Raw genomic sequence first — 15961 nt, 5'->3', positions numbered from 1 at the left:
TTTTTTTTTAAATTAGTTTTTTGGGGCTAAAAACAAAAAATAACTATAATAAAATCTCAAACTTTCTTTCGGCTCAACATCCCGTAAATTAAAAAAATGCACAAACACCCTGAAGAATGGCTAAAAACATTTTTCAAAAATTACACCAATTTACCAAATATATACTCCTCAAATGATAATAATTCCAAAACTAAAAGTTTATTGACAATAATTGTTTGTTTTCATGACTTTTTTTTTGTGGCCTAAAACCAAAATTTATTGGAAAAAAAATATTTATTTATCAATCAAATGATCATATCATAATTAAATTATTTGGTCAATTAACACTAGAATGCCCAGCAGAGGCCAATTTGGCCTTTCCCAATGGCAAATCCTTAAAAAAACTTTAAAAAACTTAAAAAAAACCCCCATTAAAACAATTATACCAGTAATTTTATTTTTGAAATATTAAACACTAAAATATTCACTTCCTAAAAATTTTAATGCCAGACATTTGACTTACTTTCCTCCCGCTTTTGATTAGCTTACATAACTACCAGTTGCTTGTGCTTGTGACAAAAAACATCAAATTGAATATTTAAAAAAATCAGAATAATTAAAAAATACCCATGTATAGATACGTGTGGAACGAGCCTCGTCTTCCTCTCTTTCTCTTTGTCGCTCATCCTTTTGTTTTTACACACGTGCGCACATTGCTCACATGTGCACACGCACGTATGCGCAATTGTACGCGTGGTCGCACTCAGTCCACTCCAGCGGCTTGTTTGTCGCATTGTCACGCACTGCAACGTTAAAAAAACAACAGCGGAGAAGGTGTGTGTGATCATTTGGGGCATGTGCTTACGGGGTGCTCTGTGCTATACTCCGGCTCGCCACTAGGTGGAGTCCAGTAATGTCTCTCCGAAAAGTGTCCCGCCTCCTGGATTCCGATTGTAGTTTTTTTGTTTTTCTTGTTTTTGCATGTGCTTCAGTTCGGTTTTAATTTTATTTTTTTTTAGATTGGTAAGAAAAAACAGACATGCTCTAAAAGTCGTACACGCTGTACAGTCAAATCTACAATTTTTTTCTTTCTTTGTTTTTTTTTTTTTTTTTTTTTTTTTTAAAGCTCGAAGTACATCCAAAGAAAGGGACGAAGGAGATAAAGGGCCACGCTGGGAAGAGAAAATAAGAATAAAAGTTGTAAAAAAAAAAAAAAAAAAATTAAGTAATATTGAAGACCAATTTTGAGGGAAGAAAAATATAAACAAAATTAACATTTAGTTGAAAATATCCAAATGGAAAAAATAATTCAGATTTTAGCAATGAGTTTAAGCATAGAATTGAACTCATCAATCGACAATGAATTTCTACATTTTAGAATTTAATTGTTAGAATGCATTTAAAAAAGTACTTAATAAAAAAAAAAAAAAAAAAAACCCTGCTTTTTTGAAAGAAAAAATATTTCAATCCTTTGCTTTTGTTTCTAAAATCTTGGTTATGTCATTTCCTTATGTATGTGTATTTTTTTTTCAATATTGTTTTTGGGTTAAACGTTTTTTTTTTTTTCATTTCCATGTAATTTCATGGGGGAAAAAAAATCATTAAAAATTACACACAATAATTCCCCAACATATATATATATATATATGGCAGAAAACACAGACAAGGCTGAAAAAGGAGTTTCTACTCTTGCACCCCTCTTTAAAATAAACTGCTGTATTTTAAGCCAGAAGAACTGTTGTGTTGATAGAACAATATGTCTATATGCTGAACTATTTTTAATTTTGTCTGTTTTATCCAGGTGAACCCCATTTACAGACACCGCGCAACCAACGTCGGCCGGTTTTTCCAACGAGAATGCGCCATTTTCGGCGTTCATTCCCCTGCTGCATCCCCAGCGACAAGCACTCCTGCCAGGCTGCAGCAGGGGAACGACGGGCCGAAACTTGCTCGCCACCGGGGGCTGGCTGATCGGTCAAAGCTATCACCTCCTTCAAATACGACTCAAAACATAAACGGCTGTATGCAACTGGCTTCGTTTGGATCGACAATATTACTTGAAAGATCCACACTTCAACCTGAATCGATGAAAAACTTCCTCCTCCATTGGGCTGAATTCTGAAATAACTACTCTGCCAGTGTCAACACCCAGATGGAGGCGCCGGAGCGCGATAATGACAAGCGGGGCTAAACGGCCGATTAAAAGACTCATTTCTCGTCATCTGCGCTTTGCCAAGTTATTGTATACTGGACTGTCTCAGGAAATTAGAATACACAATATTCTAATTTTCTGAGACAGTCCTGTACATTAATCCACCATTTAAAGCAGGGGTGTCCAAACTTTTTGCAAAGGGGACCAGATTTGGCGTGGTAAAAATGTGGGGGGCCGACCTTGGCTGACGTCCTTTACATAGAACAATATACAGGACTGTCTCAGAAAATTAGAATATTGTGTATTCTAATTTTCTGAGACAGTCCAGTATAGTCGAATCGTCTCAAAATATGATTTTCCTTCCAATAATAATGCTATTTAGGATTATTTTTATGGTGTCACAGGCACTTTAAGTAACAGTGATTTATTTTTTTTTCAATTCCATGTAATTTACCAGGAGAAAGACAAATCTTAAGAATTAAATGCAATATTCTAGCTCAAAATATTTTGTTCCCAGTCCTTTCTCCCTCCCTCCTCTTTTTCCCTTTCAACGTTTGTTTCTAAAATCACCAACTTTAGCTTTATTGTTGCAAGCTCAAGACTTTGTTTTCCCTCTTGAAGGAAAAAAAACCTAGAATATATATATTTTTTAAATAACTACAAAAAGCTAAGTCATTTACTTTTGCATTCTATTATTGTTTTTGGGTTACAATTAGTCATTTCCATGTAATTTCTCAGAAGAGAAAGTACTGTTGAAATAAAATGATATGCAATATTAATATGAATGATTGCCATTTAATAAATTTGCTTTTCTGGGGGGGGAAAAGAACAACTTTTCGACCTAAAATGACAATTTTCTCCTACTAGCATGGCCCTACTGCGCTCCTTCATATGAAATAGAAACAATCGACCAATGAAAACGACATACAAATCTGAATTGCACCGTTTGTCTCTGTAACATTATTCTTTGTGTATATCTATATATATATATATCTATTTATATATATATTTATAAGCTGTTTTTTTTTTTGTCTCGTTTGCATAAAAGGAACGGAAAACATTAATTAAAATATATCAAAACGTAATTCAGACTAGTAGGGTTGAAGAGAAGAAGCGTCCAGACACCCGACTAATTTGAGGAACTTTTTTGGGAAGGTTTGGGGTGCCGTGCACGTTCATGATCACGTGCATGGACACGCACACATATATAAAGTTCAGGGTTACCATCTGTACGTGCTTCTCTATATGGCCCAGGTTGCAGGAATGAGATCCTTCATCTTTTCCTCCTTCTCATCATCCTGTTTTGTCCTTGCTGGCTAAAAATATCCGTTTTTCCAACCCGAAAAGAAATAATGAAAAGGGGTAGAGACATCAGGATGTATTGGGGGGGGGGGGGGGGGGGGGAGAAAAAAATGAAACAAAACGAAACCGAGGAGGCTTATTTGCTCTCCAGGTCACGCGTAGGCCGTATCTTCATCTCGGAGAACTTGAGCGAGTACTGCCAGCCGGTCCACGCCGACCACTCGATGCCGTCGGCGTAGGACGTGTGCTGGCCGCGCAGGTACTGGCCGTTGAGGTTGGACGTGTGACAGTTGCGGTACCACCAGGCGCCGTGGTAGAAGGAGGCGCAGTTGTTCTCAGAGTGGTCGTTGTCGCGGTCCTTGGTGGTGAACTTCATGCCGTTGTGCTTGAGAAGAGAGTCGCCTGCAGCGGGCCCGGGAAAGAGGGGGAGTGGCCACAACACGGGAATAGGTAGGGGCGGCGACAAACAAATAGCGGTCATGACAGAAACTCTAAGAACAAACGGAATTTCCGGACTATAATCCGCTACTTTTTCTTCCGCTTTGAACCCTGCCATTTTTTTAGTCGGGTTGGCAAAAGTATCGAAGTGTCAAAAATAGAATGTATCCGGATAAGAGATTTTAATAACAAAAAAGATAAAAACTATATATATATTAGGGCTGTCTAACGATTAAAATTTTTAATCGAGTTAATTACAGCTTAAAGATTAATTAATCATAATTAATCGCAATTAATCGCAATTCAAACCATCTATAAAATATGCCATATTTTTCTGTAAATTATATATATATTCTGTAAAATAATTTGTTGGAATGGAAAAATATGACACAAGATGGATATATACATTTAACATACGGTACATAAGGACTGTAGTGGGCATTTCACTCTACTGTCATTTAAATCTGTCTATGCTGTCCTCACTCCGAAGCGTCTACTTTTTCCAAAGCTAGACAGCTAGTGAACGACGCCTTAATAATCAGACTTCCTTTTTCATCTGATTTATTAATAAAATGGCCTCAAACCATTGTCCTCTTTAGACCGTAGTGAAACTAAAAAAAAAAGTACACAAGCATTGCATTAGCAACAACGTTAGCTTAGCACGCTATACAGGTTCACAAAACATAAACAAAAAGCGTCTCATACAAAAAATATAACATTTCGCTTACTAACATAATATGTACATTATTTACAACAACCATACTTACGGACAAATCTTGTCCAAGGATCATATAAGCACAACATTACAACGTAGGCGTCAGCCCGAGACGTCGTGCAGCCATATTGAACTGGCAAGAAAGCAATAAACCATGTCGCAAAGCGACCACAAGAGTTCGCTGTTAGACAGCACAAAAAACCTTGCTGTAAAACTTACCGAAAGGCAGAATACTGTCCGAGGGGGACATGTGCGTTAATTGCGTCAAATATTTTAACGTGATTAGTTTAAAAATTAATTACCGCGCGTTAACGCGATAATTTTGACAGCCCTAATATATTTATATATATATATATATATATATATACCGTATTGGCCCGAATATAAGACGGCCCTGATTATAAGACGACCCCCTCTTTTTCAAGACTCAAGTTTGAAAAAAAAGACTTTTTGAACACCAAATTAACTTTTATACAGAAAAGAATTACAGTACATCCGAAACAAATGATTATACCAGTATAATTGAGAGAAAAAGCAGCTTATTTTTCCCCATTCAAATCTTAATATCTGAACATTTAAATACATAAACTAAAGTGCAATCACATTCGTAAATGAATGGCTTCTGGTTTTTGAAATGCAAATAGACCACTCTATTAACAAAATTGCAATAACTGCATTAACCATCAAAATGAAGTCTAACTGTAGTCTAGACACAAATCTGAATAAGGAAAAACATTGCAATAAAAAATTGCAAATTGGTTAAACTTGAGAGAAGCTTGTCTTGACAGAACATCGCTTCTATGATATCTGGCGCCATCGAGCGTCGTGAATGGGGAGAGTAGCAGAGATCTGTCATGACAGAACATTGCTTCAATGATATCTGGCGCCATCTAGCGTCTTGAATGGGTATAATGTCTAGACCGCGAATAGAAGACGACCCCCTGTTTTTCAGTCTTATTTCAATGCAAAAAACACCGTCTTATATTCGGGCCAATACGGTAATAAAGATCATATTTTTCATGGCGATGACGAGACAATAACGAACTAAAAAACGTGTCGGCAGTATTGTGCTTTACAAGAACATTTAGGGAAACACATTTCCTCGCCTATCCTGCATTTTGACCAATGAGCTGACAGAACAATGACAATACGAAATCCCACTCATCTCATTGGTCGAGGTACTGCAACTTGCCATGATAACATGACATGATGAACTTGCAAAAGTATTAATAGTCATGTGTTTACTTTTCGTCACCAGAAATTTGGTGACCAGACACCTCCTTAAAACTTGTTAAATTCCCCTGTTTTCAGTGTATATCTACTAGAAACAAATGTAATGATCTGCTAGTGGTTCAACAAAATTTTACTCACATTTCCTAAATTAAGAAAAATAGCTAGCTAAAAATAAGCTTAAACTTATTATAAGCAAAAAATGAGTATATTTAATATTAAAAAAATCTTTGAAGTGCCAGAAATGTTCTTAATTCAAGAATAGATATTGTTCAAAACATTATTTGAAAGCATTATTTTCTTGATTTAGATTAAAAATGACGAACTTTTAAATGTATGAGTTTAATAAGAACAAATAGTAATATTTACTTCAAGTAAGTGGAATAATCAGACACATTAAACTGTTAACTCGTTTTTAATACTCAAAACAAGATGGAGAAAATTATTTGACTAGATTTAAGAAAGTAATCTGATTATTAATTTGCCATCGATAAAACCCATAAAGTTAAGTGTCCGGCCCAGTACCTGCGTTTCCCGAGTAGTCTCCAACTGTCAGCGGGTAGCCGTCATCATCGGGGTCAACGGAGAAGAGTCCTACGCCGAAGGTGCCGTACTGGGCGTAAGCCGTTCCGTTCTCAAAGTCCTCCAAGTCAATACGCAGCTCGTAGTTACCTTGAATGGACAGGGCGTGGATCTGCTTCAGCCCTGTCAAAATAATCAAATAAAACAAGATAATTATTTAAAAATAAATCAATAACTTTTTACCACAGTTAAAAAACATATATAGTTGAATTGTACTGAACAGGGGCCGATGGAGGATGGTGGCCGCACCCGGACCCGTGCTTCTAAGGGGCCCGGCTTACGGCTTACGGGCATATAGTGGGTGTGGTTGGGTGAGGGAAGGGTCAACCAGAAAGGTAAGATGATGCGCGGAGGCGTAATATAGTGTTTTAAGTGTTAAAATATCTCTGCCAGCTTCCCTCGCTTGGCCGGTTGTCTGGAGGGACACGCAAAAAAAATTCCATATGCACCCCACCCACCCACACACACACACACACACACACACACACAACACACACACCGGATGATCGTTTACAGGGGCCCACAATTAATTGTCCACTACCACCCCCCACTCAGGGGGTCCCATTTGTACTCATCGTACCCAGTCCCTGTTCACATTTGTTCTGCCACTAGTAGTGAAGAAACTTAACAGGGTTTCCCCTACATATTAATTATTGTGGCGCACCGCCACACCAAAATAAAAGCCGCCACGCCGTGCAAAAGAGATGTTTAAAAATAATAATAATAATTTTAAGGCCGTTTCAAACTAGCGGCAGCCTAGTGTGAAGGTTTCAGCGGCAACCTATTCATTGTGTATTTTAATGTCCGTAGCTCTGCGAGGTCCTCTTAAGAGACTTTTGTCAACTGCCAATCAAACATGCGTTTGAGGGGGAAAAATGGTGTCAGTGTAAGTCTGAACATAAGGAAAGTAATTCACTTAATAATGGTAGGGTCAATTCTATCCTTACAAAATATGTGAAGATAATCTAAATGACCTCTATAACTGAACTCATTATATAATGCAAAAAGGTTGCTTAAAATTTGGTAGGGACAATTGGAGCATCCTGAAAAGTTCCTAGTGTTATGTCCCTAACGTCCCTATGCAAACCTACGCCATTGGTCCATTAACAGAAGTACTATTATTGTTGTGTTAATGTAGTACATATTAGAGCCAAATAAAAGTAAAAAGAAGGACTACGAAATGTAAGTCATACTACTGCTACAAGAAAAAACTGTCGTATTATTACGTATGGTAATGTAACTGTAATCAGCTACGCATTTTATGTACATGAACCCTAGCTGAGAGCTACGACATTAGCCTGCCTCATGAAATATTTCAAAAAGATCTTTGTTATGGTTCTTTTTGGGAAACAAAATGTGAAAAAAAAAAAAAAAGTCATGATATGACGCAATTTCGCCGTGGCACGACATGGTGAGGCAGTCCGACTCCGATGCAGCCCACCACCACAGCTTCAAAAAATCCTGGGGGGAAACACTGCTTACTGTACCAGATTTAACCCTGTTGCAAGACGCAGTAAGTAAATTTATCGCACGGTAAATAAAAATGACGGCGGGAATTTTCCCGGCTGCGATTTTTTGCCGCGTGCGTGTGTTTGCATGTGCTGCGTGCACTCGGCACATATGCGTGTTGATTGCATATGAGACTCCAGTTCCGTTCACAGATGTTTATTGGTTATCAATACGCTGTAGAATTAAAGTTCAGACATACAAAATACGGAAACACATCTATACTAAACATTGTAAAACGTTAGCATTGCTACATTGAGGCTAATGGAAAAAAGACAATGTACTAACCCAGGGGTGTCCAAACATTTTGCAAAGGGGGCCAGATTTGGTGTGGTAAAAATGTGGAGGGCCGACCTTTGCCTTTACGTAGAACGATATATTTAAGCAAATTTTAGCAAGCCATTCTGTGTGTCACATTTGGTTTATTATTTTAAAAAAAAAATAATTTAGGGCTGTCAAAATTATCGTGTTAACTTTTGGTAATTAATTTTTTGAATTAATCACGTTAAAATATTTAACGCGCATTCCCCGCTCAAACAGATTAAAATGACAGCACAGTGTCATGTCCACTGGTTACTTGTGTTTTTTGGTGTTTTGTCGCCCTCTGCTGGCGCTTGGGTGCGACTGATTTTATGGGTTTCAGCACCATGAGCATTGTGTAATTACTGACATTAACAATGGCGAGCTACTAGTTTATTTTTTGATTGAAAATTTTACAAATTTTATTAAAACGAAAACATTAAGAGGGGTTTTAATATAACATTTCTATAACTTGTACTAACATTTATCTTTTAAGAACTACAAGTCTTTTTATCCATGGATCGCTTTAACAGAATGTTAATAATGTTAATGCCATCTTGTTGATTTAATGTTATAATAAACAAATACAGTACTTATGTACAGTATGTTGAATGTACTGTATATATCCATCTTGTGTCTTATCTTTCCATTCCAACAATAATTTACATAATTATATTTATATGGCATATTTTATAGATGGTTTGAATTGCGATTAATTACGATTTATTAATTTTTAAGCTGTGATTAACTTGATTAAAAATTTTAAACGTTTGACAGCACTAATTTAATTATTTTAACAATCTCGCAACTAGCCTTTGTGGCGTTCTCTTTCGACTCTCGGGCTCTTGCGAAATTCTGCTGCTGTAAAATTAAACTAGCTTCAAGTTGCTTCAATTTCTCGCTACATATCGTGTCTTGTTTGTTAATATTGCCTCACATTGAACTCTTTCAAAACAACAACTGTCTCTGCAAATGACGCAGACACAGTTGTTGCATATTTTAGAGAAGAAATACAGTAGTCCAATTTCCACCTATCCTTGAAGCGTTGGCTGTCACAGTCAGCTTTCTTTTTTTTTGTTGATTGTCGCCATTTTAGAAATGGAGAATAAAGGGTAACGCGGGGTAATGTTGCTTAGAGTGCTGCTGCCTTTTAGTGGGTAAATGAGGAGCAGCATTTAGTGTGTAAGCTACTTCATATGCTGGTAGCAGTACTGCTGACCAATTTATTAAGTCTGTGTGCGGGCCAGACGTTATTGGTTTTATGACAGAGGCTGGGGGCTGGATGAAATTTGACAACGGGCCGCATTTGGTCCCCGGACCGGACATTGGACATGTCTCTTTAGCCTGCTATAAAACATTGGCAGTCTTCTCCAAAATGTAAGATTGCAGTTAAAAGGTGACACTTTAAACTAGGGTTGGGGATCTCTGGCATGAAGCCGATTCGATATGTATCTAGATACACAGGTTACAATTCGATTAAAAAACGATAGTTTTTAAGGCTGAGCAATTCAATACGATTCGATACAGTTTAAGAACGATAGGGTTCGATACAGAGTGAAAACGATACGATAGTAAACATTTGTTGTGTGTGTTTGTACAGTATTTTAAACATAAAAAAGACCATTTCTAATACCAAAATTAAACAACAAAAGTTCATACCAATGTTATGATTTATTCTTTTTTTCATTCATTTATTCATGAAAAAAATAACGCTTACTATATGACTGTCATTTTGTTGGATGGGATTGATAATAAAATAAAACTCCAGTGACAGACAACAATAAAGTGCAGTAATTCAATTCATGTTTTGAACACAAGAGGTAAGTAATTTAAGTGCAAACTTTCAACGTAAACATCTTACAAAGAAAAAATATTAATTATATGCAGCAGCTCTAGAAAAAAAGAATTAAACCTGCAATGTTATCATAAATAATAAATTATGCTTTACCACTGGTATAATTGGGGGAATAAAAACATAGCATTTTAGACAGACAGATCAATAATCATTACTTTAACCTTATACACAGCAAAGTCATTCACTTATGCCTGTGCTTCCACATTTTTCATTCCTCATCACTGTCCATATCTTTTTTGAAGGGCACATTTTTTTCTTGAGGAAGATCAACTAATCCACATGTTCATGTTTAAGTAGACTGTGTTTCGTGGAAAAAAAATCTCCAGATGGTCGTGCTGCCCTTTCCACCATTGTAGTTGGTTATTTTTCAGGGTTAAAAACTCACGATCTCTGTACCGCTCCACACTTCACACTAGCTCTGTCCCATGCGAACAGATTTCGCTGCCTTTCTCACTTCAAAGTCCGACTTTTGTTTTCCTGGGTGCGTTGAAAATCAGTCGCTGCACGTCGCTGGCGTGGATGCTCAAACTGTCCATTGTTTTAGCATGTTGCTTCGTTGCCACTACTATTTTCATTTTGGGGTGTGAAGAAAACGCTACGGCGCATGCGTTACAGTGGTTTTGTTGTTATGACACGCCCGTGACGATCGGGTAATGACGGCGACTATTAGCGGTTCTGCCGAAAGGCATGAGAAGTTGAGGCAACCACGACCGTGAGTTGTGCTTGTCCATATTATATCATGCGTGCGGTCTCAATCAAAGTGCGCTGCGTGTTGAATGACACAAGCGCAGCATGTGAAGTAAAAGTTAAAGCTGTAGTGTGAACTAATTTCTTCACATGCCAAATAGGGTCACAAGTAAAGTAATTAAACATTGTCCACCAAATAAAGCATGAAAAAATAATTTATATGTTGTATATTTGACAAAATAATCGCTTTTCCGAAGTTCGAGCCTGAAAGGGGACGAACCCGGAAGTGATACGTCACACCGGGAACAGCGTTGGCAGCTCCATACATACGGCCGCCATACAAAGCCCTTCAAACAATGATTCAAACAGCGATATAAGCGATAGACCGAGCGCAAGGGAGGAGATCCAAGTTTTTGAAGAGTTGGAGGAGGAAGAGGAGCTTGGAATTTTATGTTGGATCTAACATGTATTAGCCAGACGCTAATCAGAATGCAAACAGTGTGCCTAGACTACCTGACATGGAATAGATACAAGACCCATTGAGATTACAACATTGGTAAGATATAGGCTGTTATTATTTTTATGATTTGAAGATGCAGGCATTTGCACATAATGTTATGTTTTTGTCTATCTGATGACATTGTTAAAAAAAAATAATAATCAGACTTCATGTTCATTTTGGCAGATCCGGCAGCTCTCGTGCATATAGAATAATACTATAAAAACGTTGGGGGGAAAGAAGGAGATGAGTCTTCGATGGCTTTCTCCACTTTATTGTGACAACAATAAGAAAACAAAATAATAGCGGACTGCCGCCACATTCGACCACGAAGTTTTGCTTCTCGCCGATCTCCTCCTCGCCTCCCACTCCAGCGTCTCTTAAACGGATTGTGCATAGTGTCTTGTTATGAGCTTTTTGTTTACGAATGTATCGAACACACGACGCGCTGACAACCTTGTCTCTTTATTAACACATGGAGCAGTTCTTATGGAAAAGTTAGAACACAGCTCGGCACAGCTCTCGGCAGGAATTGGCGTCTAATGGCGTGAGGAAATGTAGTTTTTTCACACAAGCGAACAGATTACAAAGCACCACTTCAGTGTTGTCCCGAGACTACATTTTCCATGATTCACTGCGTGACCTGCGCGCTCGCTGATTCGCTGCGAGATTGACTCAACGGCTACGCTAAACCAACATGCTATTTTTCAGCTGTCACCTATCAGCGGCTCTCATAAAACACAAACTAGAAGCCATCATGCGATCACCGTGAACGCTGAACCGTCCATAAGCAATGCAATGCTTGAAGCATGAAGGTGGAAATACATAATACAAATACAAATAAATGTGCACAAACTAACCGGCGGTGTGTGTCTCTTACAGCAACGTGACCGTGAATTACCGCGACGCCGACCCGTTTATATGCACATCCACACCCGTTTCCCGATTGACAGTGGATTAACCCTTTCGGACATGATCGTAGATGACGCACAATTTAAACACGCTTAACCTAGCGAACGCAACAACAACTAAGATCTGGGATTTCCACGAGTTAACTTTCGGCTAACGTCGCTAGCTTATACTGTTCAATTCCACAACAGTAGGCAGCTATGCTTTGACAAAGTCATCAGTCATCTATCCAAAAATCACACTTACTTTTTGGCAAATACTTGATCATAAGCAGACCGGTTAAGGAAGCAGGCATCTTCGAAGTGTTTGCAGCAGAGAACACTACTCGATGATGGCGTGAAATTCATTCGCTTCATGCGAACGAAAGATGTCCATTTATGTGCCCTGCTATCCTTTGGCCACTCATACAACTTTTCGTTTGAGCGAGAACAAAACATCGCCACACACCGCTGTGGCATCTTACCGAGAAGCAATGCAACAAACAATATTGTTCTATGGTGGACTTCCCTTGCATGTCTAGGTGTGACGTAATTTCCGAAGATTTCCGAAGATTGCCGAAGAAAAGCATTTTCATTGTCAAGGGCGTTGCTATGGGTTAAACAAAGAATCTGGAAGGGTTGCGTAAAAAAAAAAAAAAATGAAAATATGCTTATAATTGTTTAGCCATTGATATTATTCAAAAACATGGTTGGCCAACCTTACTTCAAAGTTCCCCTTTAAATTATTATTCCATTAAGCAATGCGTTGAACTAGACATTAGAAGCCGATTCTTGTGCTCGCGATGGCCGAATTCCATCTCTACTATCGGTTCATTGAATATTTAATGGCTAATTACTGTCAAATGGTAACTTTACTATCGATACAGCTGTATCTCTCACCTGTAAAACCAGATATCCGGTCGTATCGGTTTATCATTCTCAAGCTTACTTTAAACATGAAAACTCACTGTTTTACAGCATTTTCAAACGATGCAAAAAAAAAAAAAAAAAAAAAAAAAAAAAAAAACATTACTGACACCACATGCAACATGTAAACAAAGATTTTTGGAGTTAATCTCGCATACTTCAGATTCTACACTAAGAATAGCTTTAAAATGACACCCAATATGAAAAATATGATTGGGAATGAATAATTTGGCTTCAAATTTGCTAATATGAGCACTCTGCAGAACAAGAGTCATTTGGGATCAAATAAACACTTTGATATGCTCTAATTGTCAGAGAACAAAAATGGCTTTTGGGTTTCTCACCTATTTCATATTCTGCACTTACTGTAGCGAGCTTTCAAATGTGTGTGTTTTTGTAATGTTTATTAATATTCATATCGTTTGTTTTATTTAAGAATAAGAATTTATTGCATTTGAATGGGTGATTTCTTAAGATGTATTGTCACTAAATTAGTGGTTGAATTGGTTAAAACACTTAAGACAATAATATCGCATATCGGCAATCATTTATGAGACAATATATCTCCTACTAAAATTTGTATCGCGACAGGCCTAACAAAATTCGTAAATAGTTTAAGCCTCTCCAAGATTCTTCACACTTTCAATATTTTATACAGTGACTCTTCTAGTACTTGGCGAATCTGTCCATCCATGATTACTAGCGTCGCATCATGAGGAGGTCGCTAGCCAATCACAAACTTTCAACATGTACATTCAACCGATATTACAGACAGTTCTAAACACTTTTTGGAGTTCTGGTAGTAGTGTAGTCTGCGCCCCTTATGGTACCATCTGTTCCCATGTACCACACAGAGCTAATTTATGGATGCGAGTTAACCTTTTCAAGCATCAAAAAGTTCTAGTATGTTCTGTAACTATAAAAGTCAAGCAACAAGGGTACAAAAGTAAAAAGTCAAAGAGTCCATTTGTTGCTGGTAGTCTTAATTTTTTTTGCAGTGAAATTGAAGGAGAAAAAAGTTTTTTGTTGTCAAAAGATTTTCCCTTTTAACAGGTTCCTTTTATCCTCTTGAATGAACAGGAGATGACAACGCGCAATGCAGGTACAAAAAGAAAGCAATTATCACCTTGGCTAAATATATTAATTAAGGAAAGAACATTTAAAAGCTGGCCAGCCACGACTGAATCCCCTCGAGTGCCCCAGGTGCCTTTGACAAGATTCAGTCTCGACCTTCCTGCGCGTAGCCTTTTTTGCTTTGTTTTATAAATTTTGTGCGTCCTCACAAACTTAATACTTTGGCTACCATTGACGGCAACAGATGTCCAATCCATTTTACTTGGAAGCTTGAAATGGATTGGATGTCTATCACTGTCAATAGCTGTTTTCAATAACAATTTCCCTCCTTTACTAACTACAACAACACATAACCTGTGATCATAAGCGGATTTTAAGGGGGGGGTCCTGGTGGCTGAAAAGTGTCATTGCATTTAATTGACTTTCCTATATATATATATATATATATATATATATATATAAAAGTTGCAAAGCAATAAAACTGCAACAAAAATGAATGAAATGAATTAAAAAAAAAAAAAAATTATAATGAGTCAAAATTATTTTTCGAACAGATCAAGTGACTAGCAACTTAGACGGTCATTTGCTTTGCATATAAATTTTAACAACAAAAGAAAAAAAAATTCAAAATTTTTTTTCTTTGATTGAAAAAAAATATATATATATATATATTTTTTTTTAATTGAAGCAACTTTTTGGGGGATTGAATGATTTAGACACAAATGTCCTACCCATAAAATGGACAAACACAAAAAGGATTGCTTCAATCAAAGAAAACTTTTTCGATGAAATTTAAGTGTTGAAACGCAAATTTTTCAATCTCAAATATTTTTCGCATTCAAAAACTCTACCATCACTGAAATTTTTCTTGTTTTGACTGAAGTGATTTTTCTTTTTGAAAATATATATTTTTTGAAGCAATTTATTTTTTGATTGAATAATGATAAAAATGCCCAAGCCAAAATGTGGCCGAAACACAAATCAACATTACTTCAATCAAAAAAGTTGCTTCAACAAAAAACAAACAAAACAAAAACGACTTAAAAAAAAAAAAAGATATATATATATATATATATATATATCTAAAGCAATAAAACTGCAACAAAAATGATTAAAGGAACAACAAAACATTTTTATAATGGATCGAAATTATTTTTCGGGCACCTTAGTCATTTGCTTTGCATATATTAGAGAAAAATATATTTTTTAATGATTTGTTTCTTTGATTGAAAATATACATATATATATATATATATATATATATATATATATTTTAAATTTTTTTATTATTTTTTTTTTTTGATTGAAGCAACTTTTTGGGGGATTGAATGATTTTGACACAAATGTCCTAATAATAATATGGCCCAAACACAAAAAGGATTGCTTCAATCAAAGAAAACATTTTCAATGAAAAAATAAGTGTTCAAATGCAAATTTTTCAAATATTTTTTCGCATTCAAAAACTTTTTTCTATGATTGAAATTTTTCTTTTTTTGATAGAAGTGATTTTTCTTTTTGAAAATCTATATTATTTTGAAGCAACTTATTTTTTGATTGAATAATAAAGACAAATATGTGATCCCAAAATGTGGCCCAAACACAAATCAACATTACTTCAATACAAAAAAAAACTTGACTTAAAAAATAAATAAATACATAAATACATAAAAATCAAAGAAAAATAGCTTTCACATGCATTTTTTTTGCTTTTTGAGTTTCAAATTTATTTTTGCAATTAAACACTTTTTTTTTTGATTGAACTGACGTTTTTTGGTCGAAAATATATATTTTAATTGAAGCAACTTTTTTTTTTTAATTGAAGTAGCTT

General features: G+C 36.3%; 1 protein-coding gene across 3 annotated transcripts in view; it reads right to left on the bottom strand.

Moving 5' to 3' along the window:
• Positions 1 to 2465: 2465 nt before the first annotated feature.
• fibcd1b (fibrinogen C domain containing 1b) overlaps positions 2466 to 15961 on the bottom strand; it is a 310956-nt gene continuing 297460 nt past the window's right edge. For all 3 annotated transcript variants that reach the window (XM_057819800.1, XM_057819801.1, XM_057819802.1), the window contains 2 exons: positions 6342 to 6521; positions 2466 to 3835 (listed from right to left, as the gene is read on the bottom strand). In XM_057819800.1, coding sequence (XP_057675783.1) covers positions 3570 to 3835; positions 6342 to 6521 — 446 coding nt within the window. In that variant the 3' untranslated portion in view covers positions 2466 to 3569. The remainder of the gene's footprint in view (positions 3836 to 6341; positions 6522 to 15961) is intronic.

The sequence above is a fragment of the Corythoichthys intestinalis genome, chromosome 17 (genome assembly GCF_030265065.1).
Source record: "Corythoichthys intestinalis isolate RoL2023-P3 chromosome 17, ASM3026506v1, whole genome shotgun sequence".
Taxonomy (NCBI): Eukaryota; Metazoa; Chordata; class Actinopteri; order Syngnathiformes; family Syngnathidae; genus Corythoichthys; species Corythoichthys intestinalis.
Note: the sequence above shows the minus strand (reverse complement) of the source record. Positions and strands in the feature narration are given on the sequence as shown.